General features: G+C 47.5%; 1 protein-coding gene across 2 annotated transcripts in view; it reads right to left on the bottom strand.

Annotated features, from left to right (window-relative positions):
- FBRS (fibrosin) overlaps positions 1 to 27103 on the bottom strand; it is a 457478-nt gene that overhangs the window by 286795 nt on the left and 143580 nt on the right. For both annotated transcript variants that reach the window (XM_086931672.1, XM_086931671.1), the window contains exons 3-4: positions 7871 to 7957; positions 7100 to 7135 (exon numbers count right to left, since the gene is read on the bottom strand). In XM_086931672.1, coding sequence (XP_086787798.1) covers positions 7100 to 7135; positions 7871 to 7957 — 123 coding nt within the window. The remainder of the gene's footprint in view (positions 1 to 7099; positions 7136 to 7870; positions 7958 to 27103) is intronic.

The raw sequence follows: 27103 nt of genomic DNA, 5'->3' as shown, positions 1-27103 counted from the left end.
GAGCGACACCATCCAGTCTTCTTCCAACAGCGCCTGAAGAAACCGTGCAAAGGTGAGCATCTTGAACTGCTCTTGTTTCAGATAAAGATTCAAGATCCCGAGATCCAGGATTGGACGAAGTCTGCCATCCTTCGGAATCAGGAAATACCGGGAGTAGCATCCCTGACCCCTTTCCTGCTCTGGCACCACCTCTATCGCACCCTTTCTTAATAGTGTCTGCATTTCCTCCTGCAGAAGTAAGAGGTGTTCCTCCGTGCAAAAACCTTGACAAGGAGGGTAATTGGGAGGGAATTCCCGAAAGGGAAGAGCATACCCATTTTCTATGAGATTGAGAACCCAAAGATCTGATGTAACCGATTCCCAATCTCGTAGAAAGTAGGTAAGCCGACCCCCCCCCCCACCGGACCCGCATGATCCTGAATGGCGGATCTAGGGCTGCTTTTCTGAGGCTGGGGGGTTGGAGGAGGAAGAGGCTTGACGTCCTAGAGGACGAGCTCTTTGCTTACCCCTGTACGACTTGTACAAGGGATTCTGCTGCTGCTGTTGTTGCTGCTGCTGCCCTTGCCAATAGGAACGAAAGGAAGAGTGTCCGAATCCTGAACCTTCTGGTAGAAGAACCCCTGGTCTGAAGTCCTAAAGATTTGGCAGTAGCCTTACTGTCCTTAAATCTTTCTAAGGCTGTATCAGCCTTTTTTCCAAAGAGTCCAACACCATCAAACAGCAGATCTAACAAAGCAGCCTGAACATCTGCCGAAAAATCTGAAGATTTCAGCCAAGCAGATCTTGTGGCAACCGCAGTACCCATAATGCGTGCCACCGAATCCGCAGTGTCTACCCCACTTTGTATCACCTGGCGAGCCGCTGCCTGTGCATCCGTTAACACCTCCTCAAAATCCTTCCTGCTGTCAACAGGGACCTTAGGTGCCAGAAGACGCAGTGTATCCATGAGAGCATGCACATATCTCCCCATAAGGCATGTAGCATTGGTTGACTTTAATGCCATACTCGCAGAAGAAAAGGTCTTTTTTGCAATCTGGTCTTGTTTCTTGGCATCCTTATCCCCAGGCACTTGTGGAAATGCACCCACAGTCTTTTTGGAACAGGCTGCCTGGATTATCAAACTTTCAGGTGAAGGATGAGAAGTTAGAAAAGCAGGGTCTTCAGGAGCGACCCTGTACCTTCTTGCCACACTCTTGGAAACTGCTGGTGCTGTTAAAGGCTTTTTCCAAACTTCCATAATAGGCTTCGTTAAAGCTTCATTAAATGGGAGCAACGGTTCCACCACAGAACTTGGTGAATGCAGAACCTCAGTCAGTAGATTGGATTTAAATTCTACTGTAGGTAGAGTCAAATTCAAAAGTTCCGCTGCCTTCCTCATAACCAAGTGATAAGGCTGAACGTCTTTTGAAGGGGCATCAGACACAGAAGGTAATTCCCACTCGGGAGAAAACATCAGGCCACTAGCCTCCGCCAGATCCTCGAAACAGTCCTCCTCAAGCTCACCTTCTTCAATCTCTGCTTGAGCCTCTGTATATCTCTGCTCCTCCATGAGGTGCTGAGCTTCCCTCCTGGACCGTTCCTTTACACACCACGCCGTCGGATCCACCAACGACTCAGACGGAGCCGGAACAGACGTCAGTATCGAATCCGATGGTACAGAGGGTTGGTCTCTAGGTCGACTCTGAGCAGACGACGTCGGTATCGGCGTCGACGACCTCGACGGAGCTGGGTATTGCCACTACGGTGTCAGAGCCGGCATGTAGGGCATAAATGGGGCTGGAGCATAGGAGTGAGGAACTCCTAAATTAAATGCTAGTGGACCCATGGGACCTGAAGGTGCGCCAGAGGGGTACCAAGCCCTTGAAAAGACGCCATACATAGCGTTCAAAAACGCTGATGGTTCTTGTCCTGGGGCCACAGGCGCAGAATGCTCACCCACAGAAACTTCTTCCTCTTGGGCCGGGGACGGCGCCAGAGATGGAGCTCGAGACTGAGCCGGTGACTGAAAATGCGACTCCAAAGGCGAGGCCTCACCTTCAGGATCCAAGTCTTCCTCCGGAGGAATCACCTTCGAACGTACCTTCTTGGGTGATTTCGACCTCGAGTCCGAATCCCTACCTGAGTGACGTCGGGACTCCTGTCTTCTTTTCTTATGTTTCTTCCTTGACTTCGAAGCGTGATCTGAAGATGACTTCGAAGTAGACTCCACCCGAGACTTTGATCTCGACGTAGACCTCAACCTTCTCGAACGAGACCTCAAAGACTTTTTCTTTGTCACCTTTCAGCTTTGCTACCAGTAGCTTGGCCTCTCTATCACGCAGAGCCTTCGGGTTCATCTTTCGACAGGAAGAACATCCATCTACATCGTGGTCCGAACTTAGAAACCAGATGCAATCTTCGTGTGGGTCTGTGATAGACATCTTTTTCCCACATTCTCTGCAAGGCTTAAAACCGGTCTTCTTTGTTGACATCGCGAAGGACACAAAGAAACAGGAAAGTGATGAAAATAGCAACAAAGTTACTAACAGGCTACAGAGATTCCCCGAAACCGTTAGCGTCGACGACGCGGAAAAATAGGAAACTGATGTCATCACGCCGGCGTGGGCCTATTGTAGTGTCGGTGACGTCAGCGGAGTCGCGTGCGATGCAGTGCCTCTATGACGTCGTCCACGTCGGCGCGAAGCTACAAAAAGAATTTCCGAATGCTGCTGACGCAAGGGGATATTCACAAGGTGAGGAATCCACTGGCAGATGTATCTATCAGAAATCACTGTTTGAGAGTAGAGGTGTTGCGATTGTTGTTTCCCTTACCTCTACCCTTATTGTTGTAACCTCTATAACCTCCTCTATAATGTCCTTTATTAGGCGAGGTTTGGTTGGGTGCTTTAAAAGAAGAGGACGTATTGTCAGTTTGGAAACCCTTAAAGGCGCCCCTGTATGAGGAGCGACGAAAGGAAGGTCTATGGGCTTGTGTTTGTAAAGCTCCCATGGATTTTGCTGTGTCTATATTTTTTCATCTTTTCTAGTGCAGTATCAACTGATGGACCGAAAAGATGTTCTTTGTCAAATGGCTGGTTTAAGATACTGGCTTGTACTTCTGGCTTAAACCCAGAGATGCGTAACCAAGCATGTCTACGCAACAATACCAAAGTGTTTATTGCTCTAGAAGCTGTGTCTGCTGTGTCTAGTGCACATCTTATAGAGGTATTTGTAATAACTTTGCCTTCCTGTATTAGGACAGAAGCCCTGGTCAAGTATTGCTCTGGCAAGTGTTGCATGAGTGACTCCAACTCATCATAATGAGCTCTATCATATCTTGCTAACAAAGCTAGAGTGTTAGCAATCCTCCAGACATTAGCAGCTTGTGAAATGGTGCGTTTTCCCGAAGCATCTTAAAGCTTAGACTTTGTCAGTAGGTGGAACATCTCCTGTTGTCTGCGAATTCGCTCTTTTTTTCGCATTTGACACTACTAATGAGTCCAATGGCAACTGTCCTTTAATGTATGCAGGATCCGTTGGAGTTGCCTTCTACTTTTTTCTAGTAGGGGGTTAATTACCCTTGCTCTGACTGGGTCCTTAAATATTTCAGGTGCATGTCTTACCACTCCACTAAGTATTGGAAGTGTTGTTGTGGTCTTATGTGATGACAATAAAGTGTTCATTAGGAAATCTTCCATTGTATCTGTGTGTAGGTCTACCCCATGGAAAGTGGCTGCTCTCTAAATGAGTTGCGTAAACCCAATAGTGTCATCTGGGGGAGATGGTCTAGATGGGTATACATCATCTTCTTAATTCAGGTGTGATCAGAAAACAAACTATTTATGGACAGGTTTATTTTTGTTTGTGAGAGTTCATTACAGGAAATGGCTCAAACCGGTCTGCTAGTTGCCAACAGGTTTCTGCCCTCAAAAGTCAGCTTATCTGGTCTGGGGCATTTGTCAGGGCTAAATGATCCTTATCATGAGAGCTGCTAGGCTTAATCTATCATTCTTGGTAGTGCAGAATTTTTTGGGGAAAACAAAAGAACCAGGATAGGCCTCAATCGCTTGTCCGATTTTTGCACCAGAAAGTAAACCAAGCAGACACTCTGGTCATCTTCCACTTCATGTTGCAAGCAAATTGATTCTTCCTAGTTGCAGGCTCTTACTTTCAGTTTGACTGCTGGTATTTTTTTGTACAAGTTCTATGCAATTGCCATGTTCTAGGACATTGAGGTTCCACTGGTCATAGGGGACTGTTAGTCATTCCTCGAAGAAGCCATCTATTCTGACTCCTACTGGCTGCAGGCCTCAACTCTTTTTGGGTCATGACATTTCCTAGGGCTATGCCACAAAAGGACTGCTTTGGTGTTGCGGCGTACTGCCATTGCCATGTTCCATGAACTAGTCTGTAGTGCAAAGAGTGCTGGGCTGTGATCATCCTCTTCCCGGGTTCCTGCGATAGGGATTGCTCCTTTCCTTAATTACACTTTGAACTGCAAGCCACCCCCCAATTGCTTTAGCAGTTTGTATTTTTTTCATACGCTGGAGGGAATCGTCCCACTGCCATTCTGAAGAGATCTTCCTCTGGAATTACTTATTATTGCTCCTTCCACATCTTATTTAAACCCGGACTGTCGCAGCTAGGCACTTCTCCTTAGGGTGGTTCCCAAGCACATCTGTCTGTTGACCCTGTCCATCTCATCCAGTGCTGATTTTAGGCAGGCATTTAATGTGATCTTCCCCTCATGTATTACTGGTTTTGTTATCTGATTGAACTGCTCCTGAAGATGTTCCATTAAATCCTACACCCCCTCCCATTATGGATGCCCATAGCTGTTCAGCAGCGCATAGAATTGGCAATGAGCCACTGTGAGGCCGCTGCTTTTTAATTTTTTAGCCCACATTCTCCACCCTCTTGCTCTCCTTACCCGGTGGTAGTCCTAAGGAAGTGGCTCGCTTTCTTGCCTTGGGCATGATGACAGTCTGCAACTGAACTGTATTTGATGTAAATAGGGTCCTGGAAGAGTGCTTGCATTTCTTACCTACTCTGGTAGTTACTACTTTGTTAGAACCCGGCTATTTAAAGGCTTCCCTCCCCTGAACCAAAAGGTTTGTTAGCATGGATAGCGAGGTAGTTTTTTCCCCCCTCTGCGATAGTAACAGTTTCTAGGAGGAAACTGTATTTAGTTTGTTCCGCTTCCAAGTGCACTTTGGAAGCGTAGGCCGCTCTCTAGATGAAGGTATTACAGACAGCTATGCCATCGCGGGTGAGGACCTCGAGTGGACATGTATTAAACCTTTACTCTGGCGAGTCAATGTCTAGTTCCTGCCACCTCCCTTTTAATGATTAGAGGAGTCCTATAATAGCTCTGTTGCAACGGACCTACCTCCTGGAATTCGCTCTTGCAAAAGAGCTCTTCCACCTCCTCTTGAGGCTTAGGTGTTGTCAGTTTCTGCTCCACCTATTTCTCTACTGGCTCTTAGACGTCTCTCATAAAAGACAGAAAAGTGCCACTGATTCTTTTTCATCAGTGTGTCCACTTTGGCATTGAGCGAGCACTGCTGCTTCTCTATGTCGAGCACCTGTTGCTTGGCATCGAAGGTGCCTTTAGTGTTGGCAGCAATAGATTCCTTTCTCCCTGAGCATCTTCTCTCTCCACCCCTCTTGATCACCTCTTCAGAATCGAGGCTGGTTCTGAGTGAACTTGTGAAGGCAACGCTGAAATGACCTAAAGGGATTGCGCTCGGCCTTCAAAAATGGAAGACGTGCATTCTCCGACCCATGTGGTCTATCAGTGGTTGCATTGTTGATCTGGTGATTTCCCCTTACTTTCCTGGTTTTTGTTTCAATGTTTTTTGACGAATATAGTCTTTTCTTCAATGGCTAATGATGTCCAAACCTTGCTTCCACAATGGAAAAAAATGAATAGATGGCAGCCATGTAACTGGGTTTCCATGGCATACGTCTGACTTCACTGAGGATGGATATAGCAACAAATAGTTGTCAATGACGCCCACACGCAAACAAGAACTACTACAAAGACAATTCCTGACCCACCCACTACATGGCAGAATAATGCCCAGCAAGTGAATAAAAAAAAGATTCAGGCTGTAAAACCTCAGAATGCTCAAATCTTAAAAAGGCTTTACCGCAGACATCTACATTGGCAAAACATGCATCACATGCCTAACATCCTACTGTACACAATAATATACAGCAAAGATAATCAATAATGTTCACTGTGCTCACAACAGCATTGTCTATCAACACTGTATGCTGCAATGAGACTTCATGAAAGAACGCCTAACAAACATCAACGATGCTCAACCTGTGGATAACCTAAAAATGATCTGTATCAGACATTCTCGTTCACAACAAAGGATTAGAGGGTCTACGGGTGAAATGGGGATTAAGAATGCATTAGTTCTAAGGCACTGTACAGAACCGGTGCGTTATATTAATGTCCACACATACCACATCTGCTCAAAACAGAATCTCCACCAAGACAAAATACTAATGCTTACCACACTTTGAATGTCACACAGGTCCCCTTTACCAACTGCACTTTATTATTCATAAAAAGCTGTATACAATAGGTTTTTTAGATAGATCACACCAGGGAACAGTTTGAAAATTTAGCGTACAACACTCTAAATCCCAACATGTTGATCTGGAGTAGTGTGCTACTCGTCGAAAAAGCCCTTCAACACCTTATCAGGGGTAGCAAGCGTTATATAAATGCACACCTTTTTACCTCTTCAAACCCTTCGCTATACTTCTCAACCCAAATACCTAACATATCCACCACTCAAATTACTTTTATATTTTCACTATACTAACTACCCACTAATCCTTTATGGGTTCTGGAGTGGTGTGCTACTCGCTGAAAAAGCGATTCGACGCCTCGTCAGGGGTAGTAAACGCTCTATAAATGCAATTACACACTACAATCTTTGACAGTCGTCACACCCCACCGACCCTTCATTGAACAATAAAACAATCCTTTAATAACATTCTCACTTATCAGAGGGCTAAACTAACCAATACCCCACCCAGCACAATTACAGGTAGCTGTGGCAGAATGAAAGGGCCAGTGAACTGAAGTAAAAGCACTTACGACATATCCAGTCTCCAGGTATGAATGACCAGAAGCCTGCAAGAGAAAGAAAAAATCAACAAACACTAGTAAATGCATTAGGTTTCACCTATGTGATTAATAATAAGCTGTTCGTGCAGGCGAAACCTTAAAACAAGGACATCAGGACTTGATATCCAAGCAGATATGATGAAAAAGCTTCTAAACTATACATTTTTTTAAAAAAAACAAATCAGACTGGAAATCCAAGTTAACTACTGGTACTCTGTTCGGTACCTGAGCAACATAAAACCTGAGGAGTAAAATTTATGCAAGACCATTTTTTTTGTATTCAATTAAAAAAATAACCAGTAGATGGCAGTGTTGTCCAGTTCTTCCAATATGGGGAGAGTTACACGTGGATCTTCACACGAGTTAGAGAACGTAAGCCCAAATAAAATGTAGTGAGATCAAATTAATACTCCTCGGTGGCGTCACGATGAAAATAACAGGAATGTAACACTGCTGTATCAATGCGTGCGGCCAGGTAAAGTAAAAAAAAAAACAACAAAAAAACCCTGCACAACTACGGATGGAGACAGTATTTTGACAACGGTAAGTGAAAACAGAGGCACTTATATATATATATATATATATATATTCGGTACAAGAGAAACCTAAAAAGGATGAAGAGGACAGTAACTAAATCATTAAATATTCATGCTCAGCATGAATTTGTCCCAAAGCAAAACAGAGAATATAGCACGTTTCCCACACTCAAGAGAAAGAGAAACTCCAAAACTTAATACTCACATCACTTCCAACTTCTAAGGACTCACTTCTTTTTGCAATTTTTCTTTCAGCTTTTCCAGTTTCACTCTCACTTCCCACCCATTTCACCTACAAAACCAAGATGAAGTTAAATTCGGGCCCAGAGGTCACTGATCAACAAGAGACAACCATCACAAAGCCTAACTGAGAGTGTACTGGGTATTTATAAAGTTCAGCAAATGCTGCATCTTCATGCCATTGTCTGGGACAGTCACACTTCAAACTTTAAACGATATATTTCAGACTGGTCATCTCAATTCAGTAACCTGCTAAGTGGACTATGATCTCAAATACTTTAAAGGGACCTGAAGAGCGGTTCAAGCTAGTAGCTTACTGAAAATAAAACTGCACAGCTGTGTCTCGAACGCCTCTTATCCATCACACTGCTAAGCAGTGCGTCACACAATGTAATAACCAATCCTGGGTGGTCATCACGCCCCAAAAAATAATCATTTCAACAATAGGATCAAAACAAAGACAACACATTTCTCACCAAACTCCTCAGTCTTGCATGCTTCTCATGTAAGCAAGCGTTTCAGTGTACTACATAAATGCTGTACTGTATGAATAGCGAGCCACTGAAGCAGATGGAAGGTTATGGAAATATGACTTTTTTGTCTCACGGTCAGATTGGCTTGCATGTTTTGTATTAAGTTGGCGATGAGCCAGAAGATTTATTGCTGTGTTCAGATAGAAGCTACAGCCCTAACCCCGCTTGGATTAAAACACTTCACTGGCATCTAGGATGGAAATTGCAAATGGAAAAATGAAAGATTAGGTCAAAGTAGTATGAGAAATACAAAGCAGTCCCTTGGAACTGCAGCTGCTTGGAGCTGCAATGTAAGCTGTTCATCTATTACAATGTTGAAGGTCTGGGTAGATGTAGAATTGAGAACAGCAGTCACCCAAGGGGAAAGGCCATTCAAAATTATTTCAGACTGGCGAATTGCCGTCTGTGAGCAGGACCTCTGCCTTTGCAGAACTGTGCTGTAATAAGTTACTAGACAACCACCAGGGCACTAAAGCGAGGGAAGACACTACATTATTGATTTGATTTTCTGGCTGCGAGAGGGAGTCATAATGAGCACCGAATGTGTATGGTCTTCATTCATGCAGAATTGAACTTTCCAGGAGCAGTGCCAACTGTTGCATACGATGTTAAATTGCAAAGGCAAGAGGATGCTCCCCTGCAACACCTCCCATTTCAAAGTGCACGGTGACAACAAAAATTAAGTGCACCCAACCTGTGTTAACATTATTAAGAAAGGATATTAGGCCAATTCAAGATCTTTCCTTGGGAACGGAGGTTGATCTAGGTTTTGATGCAGAGATTATGAATGCAGTCAAAGCTGCTATAAATAAACCAACGGTACCTTTAACTCCATTATTAAAACATAAAGGAAAAATAAAACAAATTTTGTACTACAGCCCAAGCGAAAGCCTTATTGGCTTTACCCATGATAGAATGAGCCCACATGAGATTTTGTAAATGGGAACAAACTGGTCTTTTGAGGCTTCTTGGAGACTGGATTGGGTTTCTGAAGTAAGCAGTGATTTCAGGGCTCTCCATTCATAGGCGCAATTATTATTGTTCTTGATGCTTTCTGTAGGGCAATGTTCCAGGGTAGAGCACAAGTCACCAATTCAATTACTTCATATACCGAGACCTGGTCAAAAGTAACCAGAATGGTCCTAGAGTTAATTGGTGTTAAAGAAATGGTTATTGTGCTTCGGTTATTATCTAATAATCTTCACCTTTTCCCCAAAATCAGAGCACCAAATTACAAAATCTGGGTAGTCTGTGGCACTTACAGACAACCATTATAGTTTAAATAGCTCTTTGGAGAAGTTCGCCAATTCAGCAACCTGAACATTATAGTATGATTTTTTGGCTTCTTTTTAAGCCAGAGTGTATTTAGATTGTTTATATTTCTGTAAACAGAAATCTGGGGCACCAACCTCATTTAGACATTTGAGGTTAAATCTTCAATGACTGCTGCTCTTGCAAGTACCATGGGTTACATGAATGGCCATCAGACACCACAGTTACCAAATATAAAAAAAAAGATGAATTAGTTAGTCTAAGATTAAAGTAAAAGCATTATTATAAGTTAAATTCAGGGCAGCCTCCAGAATGGCCCAAGGAGGTTTGTCAAATTCGGTTTATAAAATATTATAAAACTAGCCTTCCTCTAATAGTTTCCATTTCCGGGTGGCCTTGCCCAAGTCCAGGATAAACAAAAGTGATCCGAATGGGTTAGTGGACAGGTTTTAGAAAACTATATGAAGTTGCTGGTAGGAAGGATTACGTTACTTAACCTGTAAGCTTCTGTTCTTGGCATGTAGTGCTGTAGATTCACATGCTTTGCATAAGTCCACCATCTAGTGATGGGCTCGGATGATTACAAGTTGTTTTTGTGCCAAGAAGTTTTCTTTGAGTCACGAGGTTGTGGGACTCCTCCTCTAGGGAATACTGCGCATTGTCATAGACGCCATCTTTAAGGGCACTAGTGAAAGACGCTTTCAGGACCACAGAAACCTTTCGAAAGGACTTACCATGGTACCTTTTCTTATGGATTGACCTCGGGTCATAGCAGTCGTACTAATGAGCCTGACTGTCTAAACACAATAGACATCGCTAAGATCATGTTATAGTTGACTCAAAGGGAAGATTTCAGAGACATACTATTCCTTTTTAATATTAAATTTAAAAAAAGCGACTGACTTACCTTGTATATATAGAATTAAGCCTTGAGGAAGCCCTGCTGGGCAAAATGAGCGTCGGCTGCCATTTGTATATGGAATTGAAAAAAAAGTGATAACTGAACACTTTCTCTGGATGCGGACCATTTTTTTGTGGACTATAAATTCAGATAGCACATTTGAGATTGGACTTAATAATTTGGACTGTCTGTAGACAATGATGAACTGATCAAGGAACCTTATAATTCGTTTTCTTTGGTGTGCTTTGGTGTTTTTGAGAGTAAATTGGATTTAGACTACATTTGTAGATCCAAAAGGGTAATACTCAAGGTGGGTGAGTATTTGGCACCATGTGAGCACCAACACAAAATGGAATGAGATTAACTTATAGTGACATCTATTACTAATAAACCTATGTTGATGTGCAGGTCGAAATTACATATACACCAATTGTTTCTGCCATCTTCAGATTGTTTTGCCGTGGGTAGGTGAGAATGTAAAGAATGCCGTGTATGTAAGCATTGAGATGACAATGCATTAACTATGAGATTAAGTATATGAACTGCTATTTACACAAGAATTTGGGGAAGCGGAATGGCGCTTGTGAATCTACAGCACTACACACCAAAAACAGATGCTTAAAGGGTAACTATCCAGTCGAGGCACGTGTGCTGTAGAGGCACATCCTTTGCATAGACTAAAGTAGTCAGTCTCCACGAGTAGTGGTTAACGAATAGTTTACCTGTCGGTGTAGTTTTGCAGCTTGAAGATCTTTCTGGATTCACTATGCTGTGCATTATTCCGCGGTCTAGTGGTTGGGTCCGGAATCGTAGTCTTTTCTTTGTTTGGTTTTTTTTCTCCGTAGCCCAGGTGGGCGTCGACGTCCCACCTTTTGGTGTCCGTCCTGTGACGTCGGCATGCTTCCTGCGGAAGCTCCCACCCTTGGGCACCATCTTCGGATTCTTTTTTCTTTCCCGTTTGTGTTCTGTTTCCGAATTGTATGGCAATGTTCTTTATCTTTTCTCTTTTAGCGCTGTTTTCCTTGAAGTTCTATGAATTTTTTTTTTTTTATTTTTTTTTTTGTTTACCACCTCTTTTCTCCAGCCTCATCTTTCTGGCGGAGGTGGGTGGGTTCGCTAGTGAATCCAGAAAGACATTCAAGCTGCAAAACTACACCGACAGGTAAGAAACTATTCGTTTTGCAGCATGAATCTTTCTGGATTCACTATGCTGTGCATAGACTTCGTAGCGGTTTGTTGTTATTGTGGCGGCTGGGTGGAGGATGAGCTTGCCTTCTTGAATATGTGCTGAAGCACGTTCTGTCCCACTTGTGCTTCCTTGTTCATTTGTATGTCCACACAGTAGTGTTTTGTGAACGTGTGCACAGAAGCCCATGTTGCCGCCAGGCATATGTCCTGAATGGGAGTGTTTGCCAAGAAGGCTATTGTAGCTCCCTTCTTTCTTGTTGAATGGGCCCTTGGCCCCTCTACTAGTTCTTGTCCAGCTTGTTTGTGGCAGAATTGTATAGTTTGCGCGATCCATCGTGCAATTGTTCCTTTAGTAACAGCTTTTCCCATGAAACCTTCAGCAAAGGAGACAAAAAACTGTTTTGTTTTCCTGTGATCTTTAGTTCTCTCTATGTAATGCATGACTGCACGTCCAGAGTGTGCAGTGCCCCTTCTGCTTTTGTTGTTGGTTTCTGAAAGAAACTTGGTATTTGAATCATCTGGCTGATGTGTAACTTGGACACCACCTTTGGCATAAAGTGTGGGTCCGTTCTCATCACCACCCTGTCGTTGTGAATTTGTATGTAGGGTTCCTGTAGTGTTAACGCCTGCAGCTCGCTTACTCTGCGTAGCGAGGTGATTGCCACTAGGAATGCTGTTTTTAACGTTAGCATCTGTTGTGAGGCTTTATGCATCGGTTCAGAAGGTGCTTTCATGAGTTCTGTCAGTACTATATTGAGGTTCCATGCCGGTGGTGGTAACCTTTTAGGTGGTGCTATTCTTTTTGCACCTTCCAAGAATCTTTTTACAATTCTAGAAGTAAAGAAGCTTTTGCCTGTTTCCCCTCTAGTGTAGGCGACAATGGCTGCTAGGTGTACCCTTAGCGATGATGAGCTCAGGTTAGTCTCGAGCAGGTGTGTGAGGTACTTAAGGACTGTAGAGTCTCTTGTCATCTTGTTGTGCAGACCCTCCTTTTTGCACCATAATGTGAACCTCTTCCATTTGGCCACGTAGCACTTACGTGTGCTTGGTCTTCTTGCCTCTCGAAGTACCCTCAGGGTGCTCTCAGATAGCCTTAGGTGTGCGAACTCTATGTCCTCAGGAGCCAGGCTGCTAGGCTGAGACTTTCTGGCTCTGGATGCAACACCTCTCCTTTTTGCATGGAGAGTAGGTCTTTCCTCCTCCCAAATTTGTGAGGTGCACTCTGTGTCATTTCCATAATCTGAGTGTACCATGTTTGTCTGGCCCACTGGGGTGCGACCAGTATGAGGGTCATGTTGCTTGTCCTGCACTTGCTGAGTACCTTGTGTATCAGGGGAATCGGCGGAAAAGCGTAGGCAAATGTCTTTGATCAGCTTATCCATAGGGCATTCCCCAGGGACCCCTCCTCTGGTTGCCTCGATGCGAAGTGTTGGCATTTCACGTTCTGGTGTGTTGCAAACAGGTCTATTGACGGTGTTCCCCACCTGTCGAACAGTCTTTGTTTCTTGTGCATTCAGCTCCCATTCGTGCAAGGCCGATGTCTGTCTGCTGAGCCAGTCTGCTTCGACGTTTTCTTTTCCTGACAGATATATCGCCAGTAGATCTATTTTCACTGGTATTGCCCATTTCCATATTTCTTGCGCTAGCTCTGACAGCGGTGCTGATTGTGTTCCTCCCAGTTTGTTTATATAGAACATCGCTGTTGTGTTGTCCGTCTGGATCAGCACTGTTTGACTGTACAACTTCGTCTGGAAGGCTTTCATAGCTAGGAGAACGGTCTTTAGTCCTAGGTAATGGATGTGTTTTACAGCATCTGCTTGTATCCACAAGCCCCTCACGCGTAGTTTTTCCATGTGTGCTCCCCATCCCTTTTGGGATGCGTCTGTGGTGATGGTAACTGTTGGTGTTGGTGGTGGTGGTGGTGTTAGAAGTTTCCCTTTTGTTATGTTTTCTTTGTTCCACCATGATATCTCCTCTTGCACTGCGTGCATTACAACCACTAGGTCCTCCCAACACCCCGTCGCTTGTGACCATTGGTCCTGCAGCCACTCCTGGAATGGTCTCATGTGTAGTCGGACATTTGGTATTATGTGGATGCATGAGGCCATCATGCCCATCATCTTGCTCACCGCCCTCACTGTCAGAGCTTGCTCCTTCTGGTAGAGGTGCGCCTCCTTCAACAGTGCCGTCGTTCCCTTTTCGCTGGGGAACACCTTCCCCTGAATGGTGTCGATTTGTGCCCCCAGAAATATTTTGACCTGTTGTGGGTTTATGGAGGATTTCTTCCAGTGAATGGAGAAACCTAGGGCGATTAGGGTGTCTGTCACTCTCGGAGCGTGCTGTTTGCACGTATTGTATGACTTTGCCTTTATGAGCCAATCGTCTAGGTAAGGGTATACATGTATCCCCTCCCTCCTTAAGTGGGCTGCGACTGCTGCCAGACACTTTGAGAACACCCTTGGTGCTGATTTTAGTCCGAAGGCCAATGCCGTGAATTGGTAGTGGTCTGAGTTGATTGCAAATCGTAGCAGATGCTTGTGCCGTCTGTTCATTGGGATGTGTAGGTAGGCATCCTTTAGGTCTATGGTGACCATGAAGTCCCTGTTTGAATCTGTGGGAGTACTTCGTGCAGGGATGTCATTTTGAATTTCGGTGTCTTTATGAATTTGTTGAGGAACCTTAGGTCCAGGATGGGTCTCATTGTTTAGTCTACTTTGGGTACTAGGAAGTACGTAGAGTACACCCCCTTGTTCCTTTCCCTGGGAGGTACAGCCTCGATAGCCTCCTTTAGTAGCAGTTACTCTGCTTCCTTCTGAAGAAGCTCTAGTTCTTTTGCTAGTGCTCTATTCTTTGGTCTTCTGCTTGGTGGTGTTTTTTCTAACTCTATGCAGTACCCGTACTGTATCGTGTTGATGATCCATTTGTCCGTTGTAATGTTTCTCCACTCCTGGAGGAAGAGTTTTAATCTTCCTCCCACTGGTGTTATGTGCTCGTGGTGTTTTGGTGCGTGAGACTCCAGTTTTTTGCTTTTGTGCTCCACCCTTGGAGTTTTTTGTAGGGTGTGCACTGTCAATGAGGCAGAGTCACTTGGAGGTGGTTTGCTGTCCACCCCTCCTGGGTGTTTCCACGTCCGCCCACTCTCCCGCGAAAGGACTGGCCCCTATGTTGGTATTGCCATTGCTGTTTTTGATGGGCATGTTGTGTATGGGTGTCGCTTTGGTGGGAATGTTGGAAGGACTGATGCGACGTTCCCGGCTGGTTCCCACCTCTCCCGTGTGGTCTCCTTGACGGGGTCCCTCTCTTCGCTGCCCTGAATTGCAAGGCCCCCATGGATCTTGCGGTGTCATTATCCTTTTTGAGCTGTGAGAGCTTGTCGTCCACTATTGCACCGAACAGTGTCTCACCGTTGAACGGAGTGTTCAGGATGTTGTGTTGCACCTCCGGTTTAAAGCTTGATATTCTGAGCCAGGCTTGTCTTCTTTCTGTGATGCCCAGCATCATAAGCCTGCTGGCCGTGTCTGCCCCATCCAGTTCTGTTTTTAGGCAAGAGTTTGCCAAGTTCTTGCCTTCCTTTTCCAGGTGCGAAGCCCTTTGTTGGTGCTCCTGAGGTAGGTGTTTCACCAACTGGACCCGAAGTAGTTGGCACATTGGCCCTTCTTCTTGCTGTTGCCGCGATGATAGAGTCAGCAGCGACCGTGCCCTGTATGTAGGCTGGGTCCTTTGAGGAGTGCTTGTATTTTTTCTCCGTCCTTGGCGTGACTGGTTTACAAGTAGCAGGCTCCTTGAATGCCTCTCTTCCTTGCCCTTTGATGCTTTCAAGCATTGGCAGGTACTGCCTCCTAGTGTGCATTGGGAGTAGTGTCTCTACTAGGAAATCCCCTTTCGGCACCTCCTCTTCGAGCTTGACCCTGAACGCTGTTGCAGCGTTCATGATGCATTCATTATAGAGCCCAATGTCGTCCGGTGGCGAAGGCCTCGCTGGATAGGTGTCCACTCCCTCTTCTGGACTTTCGGCGTCGACGTCCTGCCACTCGACCTCCTGTGTATCAGAGTATGTTGATTCTTGGTACACAGTCTCTTCGTCCTCTCTCTCCTCCTCGTAATAGGCATTATCGTCTTCCTGAAATGCTAGATCTTCCAAGGTCTCCGACGCTTGTTCTACTTCGAAATCTTCCTCTTCATCTTCGACCACATGTACTTCTGGTGACTTTGGCCTCGAGGGAATTGTTTAAGATTTCATTTTCTCTTCGAAATCTTTTTCGCTGCAGGATGTTCTCCATCTCTGCTTCGAGTCTCCTCTTCTTTCTTTCCATCTCCGCCGCCTGTTCGGTGTCGAGTGGTTGTGCTGGTCTCTTTGGCTCGCTAGCTGGCGCCGAGAAGGGTTTCGGCGTCGAGGCTGGTCTTGCGTCTTTCGTCGTCAACTTTGAAGATGTTTTCGTAGTCGAGAGCTCCTTTTCTTGGAGGCTTTGACGACTTTGGTTGGTCGCCCTCCTTCGGCGCCAGGGAGTCCTTCTGAGAGGATCCGCTGGGCCTGGATGTTGCTGCGGACGCCGAAGTTCTCGGCGTCGGCGCTTTCGGGGGCTTGGACTCGTTTTTTCGAGAGTCTTGTGTGGACTGTCGAGAGTCTTTCGGGCCTTTTTGGGTCGTCGATGCTCCTACCTTATCAGTAGTGTTCTTATTATCGGTCTCTGCGACCTTGTAGCCGATGTCTTCTTCGGCGACATAATCCTCCTCGTCGGTCGAGAGTCCCAGGTCTCGAAGGGACGGAGGTTGGCTCTGGCCCTGCATGGTGTAGTTTGCGATCTTTTGCCTCTCTCTCACTCGAAGGGTCTTAGGGGTGAATGCGGAGCAGGCGTTGCAATCTCTGCTTTCGTGGTCGACCGGCAGGCAGAGGTTACAGACTGGGTGTTGGTCCTTCTGCGCGTACTTATGATGGCAGTTTCGGCAGAATTTGAATGGTGTGTTGTCCATGTCCTGATTGCGCATTCTCCTCTGGACGTCGTCTTCGATGGTGTAGTCTTCCTTCGTCTTTTCCAATGTTTTTTCTCCCCAAACTCGAGTCTTGCTTCTTCTTTTCTCCAAATCTCTGGAGCCCTCTCGGGAACGATCCAGACCCAACGGCAGAAAAAAGAATCTGAAGATGGCGCCCAAGGGTGGGAGCTTCCGTAGGAAGTATGCCGACGTCACAGGACGGACACCAAAAGGTGGGACATCGACGCCCACCTGGGCTACGGAAAAAAAAAAAAAAGACTACGATTCCGGACATAACCACTAGACCGCAGAATAATGCACAGCATAGTGAATCCAGAAAGATTCACGCTGCAAAACTAGGGGGGTTGCAGTTGTCTGAAAAAGTTTTAAGTACTGCCTGATCAACATTGGCTTGTTGGCACGCAACTACATCCACACTAACGTTTTGTGGGTGTGAGGAGTAGACCATGTTGCTGCTTTGCAAATAACAGCAATAGGAATGTTTCCTAAAAAAGCCATTGAAGCTTGAATTTTCCCAGTGGAGTGGGTTTTTGGTTTAACAGGTAAAAGTAGTTAAGCCTTTGCATAACATGTCTGTATGCATTTAACTATCCATCTTGAAAAGCCAGATTTAGAAGGAAAATGCTACTTACCAGTATGCATCTGTTCTTGGCATGTAGGGCTATCTTCATATCATGTGCATAGATCGCCGCCTAGTGTTGGGTCCGGATGATTGCACTTTGTTGTCTTGGAAGAGTCTTCAAAGTATCACGAGATAGGTGACTCCTCCCTTGGACTACAGTGCGCATGGGCATCTTCTCCATCTTCAGATTGCTATCTCCATCTTTGCCACAATGGCGAAAAACAAAGTAAGAGATGGCCATGCCAGAGATAATGCTGCAGCTGCTACAGGCACCGGGGAGGAGGGCGGGCGATATGAATGTCAGCAGCCCTACATGCCAAGAACAGATGCATACTGGTAAGTAGCATATTCCGTTCGAGGCATGTGGGCTGCTGAATTCATATCTTGTGCATAGACTGTATAGGAGTATCTCCTCTAGCGCTGGCTACCTGTGCCAGCTGCAGCAGTTTGAAAAATAGTTTTGAGGACAGCCTGGTCTTACAGCAGCTTGCTGTTTTGTTTGCACATCTACACAGTAGTGTTTTGTGAAAGTGTGTATGGTGGTCCAGGTGGCTGCCTTACAGATGTCTTCAAGAGGAATATTTCCTAGGAAAGCCATGGATGCCCCCATTTTTCTTGTGGAGTGTGCTCTTGGGGGGACGGTTAAAGTGTGTTTTGTCTTTTGATAGCATATTTGAATGCATTTAACTATCCATCTGGCTATTCCTGCTTTTGAAATTGGATTCCCTTTGTGTTGTGGTGCAAAAGCAGCAAACAGTTGTCTTGTTTTCCTAAAGGATTTAGTTCTGTCCACATAATAAAGTAGAGCTCTCTTTACGTCTGTGTGCAGGGCTCTCTCAGCGACTGACTGGATTTTTAAAGAACACTGGCAGTTCTATTGACTGGTTGATATGGAAGTTGGATACCAACTTAGGCATGAATTTAGGGTTTGTTCTAAGAACCACCCTGTTGGCATGTACCTGCATGAAAGGTTCTTGAATTGTAAGTGCTTGTAATTCACTCACTCTTCTGAGTGAGGTGATGGCCACCAAGAATGCGACTTTCCACGTTAAAAATTGTAGTTCGCATGAATGTAAAGGTTCGAAAGGAGGGCCCATGAGTCTGGCAAGTACTATATTCAGATTCCAGACTGGGGAAGGTGGGTGCCTAGGAGGAATCACCTTTTTTAATCCCTCCATGAAAGCTTTGATTGCTGGCATTCTAAACAGTTAAAGGTGTTGCCTGTTTTGAAGGTATGCTGCTATAGTAGCAAGGTGTAGTCGTATTGAAGAGTATGCTAAGTTACATCTTTGTAGATGCAGCAGGTAACATATAATGTTTTGTATTGAAGCGTCTAAGGGGTTGATTTGATTATTGTTGCAGTAAATAACAAATCTCTTCCATTTAGCTGCATAGCACGCTCGTGTAGTTGGTATTCTTGGTTCCCTAATGATGTTTATGCAATCTGGGGGCAAGTTAAGATATCCAAACTCCAAGACCTCAGGAGCCAGATCGCTAGGTTCATTTGATTGGGATCTGAGTGTCTGATTTCTCCAAGGTTCTGAGTTAGAAGATGAGGTTCAAGGCACAGTCTTTGATGGGAAACTACTGAGAGTTCCAGGAACGTTGTGTACCACGGTTGTCTCGCCCATGTGGGAGCAACTAGGATTAGTGTGAGGGAGTGTTGCCGCAGTTTGCGTGCCACCAGCGGGATCAGTGGTGCTGGGGGTAAAGCGTACGCAAATCTGCATGACCAGTTCATCCATATCGCATTGCCCTGTGACAAGGGATGTGGGAACCTGGCGGCAAAGTATTGGCATTTCGAGGTTTATTTCTGGGTGACCCCACCCCTCGAAAAATGGCTGCAGAACCTGGGGGTGAATTTCCCATTTGTGTAGTTGTTGGCTGTGCCTGCAGAGCAGGTCGGCAACCTGATTGTCCTTCCCTGGAAGGTGTTCTGCTAGGAGAAAAATGTTTTTCAGAATCGCCCACTTCCATTTGCTTTGTGCCAGATGGGACAGCTGTGGAGAGTGCATTTCTCCCTGTTTCTGGATATAGTACATCGCGGTCATGTTGTCCGTCCGGATCAACACCGTCTTGCTGTACAAGTATTTCTGAAATGCTTTTAGGGCTAGGAATATTGCTAGCAGTTCCAGTTGGTTGATATGCAGCTTTTTCTGTTTGTTTGTCCAGAGCCCTTGTACTGTGTATTGAAGGAGATGGGATCCCCAGCCTGTCAGTGATACGTCCGCTGTTAGTACTAGTTGTGGAACCGGCTCTTGGAACAGTCGCCCCTTTGAAAGGTTTTGTGGGTTCCACCACGGTAGACAGTCGCACTCAAGTCAAGTCAAGTCAGAGAATTTATATAGCGCACTACATACCCAGAGGGTCCCAAGGCACTTAGAGAGGGGAGGGAGATTACTTGTCAAATATCCACGTTTTAAGCTGCTTTCTGAATGCTAGGTGGTTCTGGGTAAGGCGAAGGTAAGCGGGGAGTGAGTTCCATGTTTTAGCAGCCAGGTATGAGAAGGATCTGCCGCCCATGGTGGTCTTGTTGATGCGAGGTACAGTGGCGAGGGCTTGGCTGGAAGAGCGTAGTTGGCGGGAGGGGGTGTAGAAGGACAGTCGTGAGTTGAGGCATTCTGGTCCGATGTCGTAGAGTGATTTGTGTGCGTGGGTTAGCAGTCGGAAAGTGATCCTCTTATTGACGGGTAGCCAGTGGAGGTCTTTAAGGTGACCGGAGATGTGTTCGTTGCGTGGGATGTCTAATATGATCCTGGCTGAGGCGTTTTGGATTCGTTGGAGTTTCTTCTGGAGTTTGGTGGTAATGCCTGCGTAGAGGGTGTTTCCGTAGTCTAGTCGGCTCGTGACCAGAGCATGGGTGACTGTTTTCCTTGTTTCGGTGGGGATCCAGCGAAATGTTTTTCTCAGCATGCGAAGAATGTTGAAGCAGGAAGAGGATACGGCGCTGACTTGTCTATTCATTGAGAGTGAAGAGTCCAGTATGATGCCTAAGTTCCGTGCGTGGTCTGTCGGGATGGGTGCCTTTCCGAGTGCTTCCGGCCACCAGGAGTCGTCCCATGCAGAGGGGGATGTACCTAAGATGAGGACTTCTGTTTTGTCTGAGTTCAGTTTCAGACGGCTTTGTTTCATCCATTCGGCAACTTCTTTCATTCCTTCGTGTAGGTTAGTTTTGGCGGTGCTGGGGTCATTGGTGAGAGAAAGGATTAGTTGAGTGTCATCCGCGTAGGAGATGATGTTGAGGTTGTGTTGGCGGGCGATGGTCGCGAGGGGGCTCATGTATACGTTGAAGAGGGTGGGGCTGAGTGAGGATCCTTGTGGTACGCCACAGATGACTTCAGTGGCCTCGGACTTGAATGGTGGGAGGCGGACTTTCTGAGTTCTTCCGGTGAGGAACGAGGTGATCCATTCAAGTGCTTTTCCTTGGATTCCGATGTTATTGAGGCGTTGTAAAAGGGTGCTGTGGCAGACTGTGTCAAATGCTGCAGAGAGGTCGAGGAGGATGAGGGCGACTGTGTCTCCATTGTCCAGTAGAGTTCGAATGTCGTCTGTTGCTGCGATGAGGGCGGTCTCAGTGCTGTGTTTTGCTCGGAAGCCAGATTGTGAGGAGTCGAGGGATTTGTTGGCTTCGAGGAAGGCGGCGAGTTGGTTGTTGACAGCTTTCTCGATGACTTTGGCCGGGAATGGAAGGAGTGAGATGGGGCGGTAATTTTTGAGTTCGGTGGGGTCCGCTGTGGGTTTCTTCAGAAGGGCGGTGAGTTCAGCGTGTTTCCAGTCTTCCGGGAAGGTGGCGGAGTTGAGGGAGCTGTTGATGACGTCTCGGAGGTGTGGTGCTATGACGGAGTCTGCTTTGTTGAAGATGTGGTGAGGACATGGGTCTGTGGGGGATCCTGAGTGGATGGAATTCATCAGGCGGATTGTGTCCTCAGTGGAGATTGGGTTCCAGTCGTTAAGGGTGTTCACGGGGGGAGAATGTTCAGCACAAGGTAGGGTGGGTTGGTTTCCGGGTTGGTTGTCGAAGCTGTTGTGGATGTCTGCAATCTTGTTGTGGTAGAGTTCGAATGTCGTCTGTTGCTGCGATGAGGGCGGTCTCAGTGCTGTGTTTTGCTCGGAAGCCAGATTGTGAGGAGTCGAGGGATTTGTTGGCTTCGAGGAAGGCGGCGAGTTGGTTGTTGACAGCTTTCTCGATGACTTTGGCCGGGAATGGAAGGAGCGAGATGGGGCGGTAATTTTTGAGTTCGGTGGGGTCCGCTGTGGGTTTCTTCAGAAGGGCGGTGAGTTCAGCGTGTTTCCAGTCTTCCGGGAAGGTGGCGGAGTTGAGGGAGCTGTTGATGACGTCTCGGAGGTGTGGTGCTATGACGGAGTCTGCTTTGTTGAAGATGCGGTGAGGACATGGGTCTGTGGGGGATCCTGAGTGGATGGAATTCATCAGGCGGATTGTGTCCTCAGTGGAGATTGGGTTCCAGTCGTTAAGGGTGTTCACGGGGGGAGAATGTTCAGCACAAGGTAGGGTGGGTTGGTTTCCGGGTTGGTTGTCGAAGCTGTTGTGGATGTCTGCAATCTTGTTGTGGAAGAATGAGGCTAGGGAGTCGCAGAGGGCTTGAGAGGGGGTGATGTCGTTGGAGTTGGCCGAGGGATTGGAAAATTCCTTGACGATGTTGAAGAGTTCCTTGCTGTTGTGGGCGTTGTTGTCTAGTCGATCCTTGAATGCTGTTTTCTTGGCCTTTCGGATTAGTTGGTGGTGAGTGCGGGTGGCGTTTTTGAAGGCGTCCTTGGTGCTAGTAGTTGGGTCTTTTTTCCAGGCCTTCGAGGGAGCGGCAGAGTTTCTTGGACTTCTTAAGATCGTTAAACCATGAGGCCTTTTTGCTGGCAGGTTTGTTTTGACGTTTCTTCAGTGGTGCTAAGGTGTCGGCGGTGTTGGATAACCATAGGGTGAGGTTGGCGGCGGCTTCGTTTGCGTTAGAAGAGTGGGCTGGGGTGTTTAGAAGGAGCGATGCGGAGATCTGGTCTGTGGTGATTTTGTTCCAGTTTCTTTGCAGAGTTGGTTGGAGGTTGTTGGTGGGTTTTGGTTTGTTGTAGGTGAAGTGAACGCAGCTGTGGTCAGTCCAGAGGAGCTCCGTAGTGTGGCTGAAGGAGACATGATTGCTGGAGGTGAAGATGGGGTCGAGTGTGTGACCTGCGATGTGGGTGGGCGATGTTACCAGTTGTTTAAGTCCGAGGTTGGTTAGATTGTCCAAGAGGGTGGTGGTGTTGCGGTCGTTGATCTTTTCAAGGTGAAAATTGAGGTCTCCCAGAAGGATGTAGTCTTTGGAGGGGAGCGCGTGAGGAGTGATGAAGTCCGTGATGTCTTCACTGAATTTTGCGCGGGGTCCTGGTGGTCTGTAGAGGAGGGTGCCTCTGAGTGTGGTCTTGGGGTCGATGAGGATCTGGAAGTGAAGGTGTTCAGAGTTGGCGAGGTTAGTGTCAGAGCTGGTTGAGATGCGGATTGATTTCTTATGGACGATGGCGATTCCTCCTCCTGTGTGGCCGGTACGGTCCTTGCGTGTGATCTTATAATCTTCTGGGATGGCAATGGTGATGTCTGGGGCGGAGGAGGCGTTCATCCATGTTCCTGTAAGGAAGGCGACGTCCGGAGAGATGGTGTCTAGTAGATTCCATAGGTCAATGGCGTGTCTGTGGACCGATCGGGTGTTGAGAAGGATGCACTGTAGGTGGTTGGGGTCGGGATTCTGTGGAGTGGTCGTAGTGGAGTAAATGTCGGAGCCGCTGAATTTGCAGGAGTAGCATGAGAAAGGTCCATGGGTGTGTCCAGGAACTGCTTGGACGCAGTTGGGGGCGCGACCGGGGTTGAAGGCTAGGAGGGTGGCGGCATTATAGGTAACGCGGGGGGCTGGGCAGCGCGATGGGCAGGGGGTCTGGCGCTGGGCGCGGTCCAGGCGCGGACGAGCGTAGACGGGCTTACCTTTGGCGCACCTTCGGCGTGTCCGTAGCGCGTGGACGCTGCGCGTGGGGGCATCAGGCATTAATGGGCAGTGGAGGGGGCGGAGCGTGGGAGGGTCAGCTGGGAGGCGGGATCAGAGAGGCGGGTCAGGGGAGAGAGAAAAACACAAGATGGAGGGCGAAAGTGAAACTACAAGCAGCAGCGAGGGCACAACACAATGCTCGTAAACAGGCAGCCAAAGGCTCTAAATTCCAGCACAATACCTCTGCTAAAGCGTAACTCTAGGACTCTCAACCTTGGAGCACAACACAGCTAAGAAGTGCACGTTATGAGCACAGAGCGCCAAACACAATTGAAGTACCAGGATTCTAAAGCGCCAGGCGGTAATCAGCTTCGAAGCGCTAATGCTGACTTTTAAATAAACGCGGTAAGCTTTACAGGCAATGAGGCACAGAGCGAGATGTAGAAAATTAAACTACAGCAAGCACAATTCAATTTTGATAAATGGAGTACTGAGAGCGCAGCGCGACTAATTGCTTCAGAACGCGATGATTTAATGGGCGCATTTGAAGTCTGGCATGGGGGACAATGAATATGCAGGAGGCCATCATGCCTATGAGCTGCATGAAGACTTGAGCTGGCAGAGTGCTTTGGCAGGAATTTGCGAATGAGTGTCTGCATACTGGCTATCCTTGCTGAGTTTGGATATGCCTTTGCCACTGAGGTGTCTATAGTGGCTCCCAAGTACTGCTGTATGTGGGACGGTTGCAAATGTGATTCTGTGTAGTTGATTGAAAAGCCTAAGCTGTGTAGCAACTGGATTGTTTGAGACGTGTGTGCTGCCTATTGTTGGTACGATTTTGCTTGTATTAGCCAATTGTCCAGGTAAGGGTACACATGGACGTGTTGCCTCCTGAGATGTGCTGCCACTGTCGCTAAGCATTTTTCTTAAACACTCTTCGAGACGTGGTAACCCCGAAGGCCAAAACCTTGAATTGGTAGTGTTGACCTTCTATTGTGAGCCTGAGGTATTTTCTGTGGGCTGAATGGATATGTGGAAATACGCATCTTTGAGGTCCAGTGTTGCTAGGAAATCTCCTTGTTGTAGCAACGGGAGCACTTGTTGTAGTGTTATCATATGAAAGTGCTCCGAAAGTATGTATTGATTTAGGTGTCTGAGGTCCAATATTGGTCTGAGGGAGCCGTCTTTCTTGGGAATAAGGAAATATAGGGAGTACACTCCTGTCCCTTGCTGTTGGAAAGGGACTTGCTCTATTGCCCCCTAGCATGCAGTTCACCTCTTGTTGTAGCAGGGTGATGTGTTCCCTGGACATTGGACGATGTCTGGGTGGTATGTTTGGTGGTGTAGAAGTCAGTTCTAGGCAGTAGCCAGACTGGATAATTTCTCTCGCCCACCTGTCTGTGGTAATTGCGTTCCAGACAGGCAAGAACTGTTGGGAGTGTGCCTCCGACCGGTGTTAAGTGGTCTGGAGGTAGCGTAATGGAGTCACTGTTTTGAGGCAGTGGAGGCTCTGGTGTTATTGCCTCCACGTCCTCTTCCCTTATTGTTACCTCTGTAACCTCCTCTGGTTGTGTTCTTGTTAAAGGAACCTTGTGTGTTACCTCACAAACAAAAGTATTTCCTCGTGTAGTCGCTCTGTATGAGGAGCGACGAAAGGAGCCTCTATGTTGCTGAAATTGCAATGCCCCCATTGATTTTGCAGTCTGTGTCCTTTTTCATTTTATCCAAAATGGTGTCAACAGCAGGGTTAAACAGAAAATTCTGATTAACAGGCTGGTTAAGAATGGTGGACTGCACCTCATTTTTAAAAGCAGAAATACGCAGCCATGCATGTCCTCGTAATAGCACGCTAGTGTTGATTGACCTAGCTGCAGTATCTGCTGCGTCAAGCGCGCATTTGATGGAAGAGTTTGTTATGAATGTTCCCTCTTGTATAAGATCCTGGGCTTGTGCTTTGAAAGGCTCAGGTAGGTGTTGCATTAGTGTTTCTAGCTGATCGTAATGCGCCCTGTCGTAACGAGCCAGTAGGGCTTGTGTATTAGCGATCTTCCATGAGTTGGAGGTTTGTGCTGCTACCCTTTTGCCTGATGCCGCTAGTATTTTTGACTATTTGTCGGGGGAGGTGCTTCCCCAGTGGTTTGGGAGTTGGCTCTTTTCCGTGCGTTGGCCACTACCAGGGAATCAAGAGGTAACTGCCCTCTGATGTAAGTAGGGTCTGTAGGAGCTGCCCTATACTTTCTAACTATTCTGGGGTTGATTACCCGTGCCCTGGCTGTATCCTTAAATATGTCAGGTGCGGGGCGTGGCTTCGCGGGCGACGATGGCGGTTGCAGCTTGCTAGAGCTCCTGCCGGCCCGATATTAATCCGGCCGATTATCCTGGCCCCCGAGCCCAAACTACATACCACGTGTGGGGCAAGTGTTGCTAAAGGTGTCGGGAGTCCTCCGGTGCAATCAGCGGAGCTCCCGGATTATTTGGCGAGGCTGGGTCGCAGAGAGAGAAGTGCGGCCTAGCGCGAGGCGGTGAAGCCGGGGCCTCGATTTTGGCGCCCCCCGGCCGGAGGGCTTCTGCGAGGGTCGGCTGACCCGCCGATCGCCCTGAGCCTGGACTACTCTGAAGGCTGAAAGGTGGCTGACGTTCCCCCCAGGAGCCTCGCTGGAGGTTGCAGGGATCCTTGGTGCCGGGAGCTCGTCCTACAAGAGGCTGCGGCCTTGTGGATCCAGTGCAGCCGGGGCCTCGAGTTTTGTGGTCCCCGCCCATAGAGATCGACGTCGGCCTGGGACCACAGCTGGAACGCAGCGGAGCCTGGGGAGCTGCAAACCCTTGGTGGGTGGCCCCGCCTGGAGGACTGGGCTTCCACTGCTGGACCTCTACAGGCGGCGGACCGGAGTGTGGTTGGACGGACCTGTGTAGGTCGGGCCGATACGGGTGCTGCCCTGAGACGGACCACAAACTGTAAGTGCCTCCCCTGGGACCCTGACATTGGACATATTGGTGGCTGGTTTTGGGAGGCAGGAGGAGGACGCAAATAAGGCCCGCAGCACACGGCGGAGCGGAACAGATTGGCCAGAAGCGAGTGGGACACGCGGCGGTGGGCCGCAGGCCGCCGAAGACTGGGGTGTTGATCCCGGGGCCTGCTTTGGCCTGGCCGGGGAGCGGTGCCGGATCAGGTGCAGGGCCGACTGAACCCCGCGGTGGGGGGAAAACTGCTGAGTGGGGCCTTTATTGAACATCACAAATGGAATAAACGACCCTGCGCTGCCACACCCGCCTTTATCTTTAGTGGCCCACAAGCGGTCTGCTGCCATGACCAGAGGAGGCGGTAGCCCCACCAAACAGGGGACCATCGATAAATTTACAGGGCCCAGTGGGGGTCCTGGACCCTCGGGAGGAGGACAAGGAGTGGGGCCGGACAATGCAGCGCTTATGGCAGCAATCATCCAGTCCAGGGACATGCTAGACGCCAAGATCGGTGCAGTGGGCGCAGATGTCACCCTGTTGCGCCAGGATTTACGGAATGCTGTGGCACGGATTGCAGAGACGGAATCTAGAGTTTCGGTGGTGGAGGAAGACGTTGGTTCCCTGAAGAAGAAAATTGCGGCGATGGAAACTGCTCAAAGGGGCCTGGTGCTCCGTGTGGAGGATGCCGAAGGGCGCGCACGCAGAAATAACCTCAGTTTCATTGGCTTTCCGGAGAGATGTGAGAAGGGGAACATGGAACAGTTTC

The sequence above is a fragment of the Lissotriton vulgaris genome, chromosome 7, assembly GCF_964263255.1.
Source record: "Lissotriton vulgaris chromosome 7, aLisVul1.2, whole genome shotgun sequence".
In the NCBI taxonomy this organism is placed as follows: Eukaryota; Metazoa; Chordata; class Amphibia; order Caudata; family Salamandridae; genus Lissotriton; species Lissotriton vulgaris.
The sequence above is the reverse complement of the archived record's forward strand: the minus strand, read 5'-3'. Positions and strand labels throughout refer to the sequence as shown.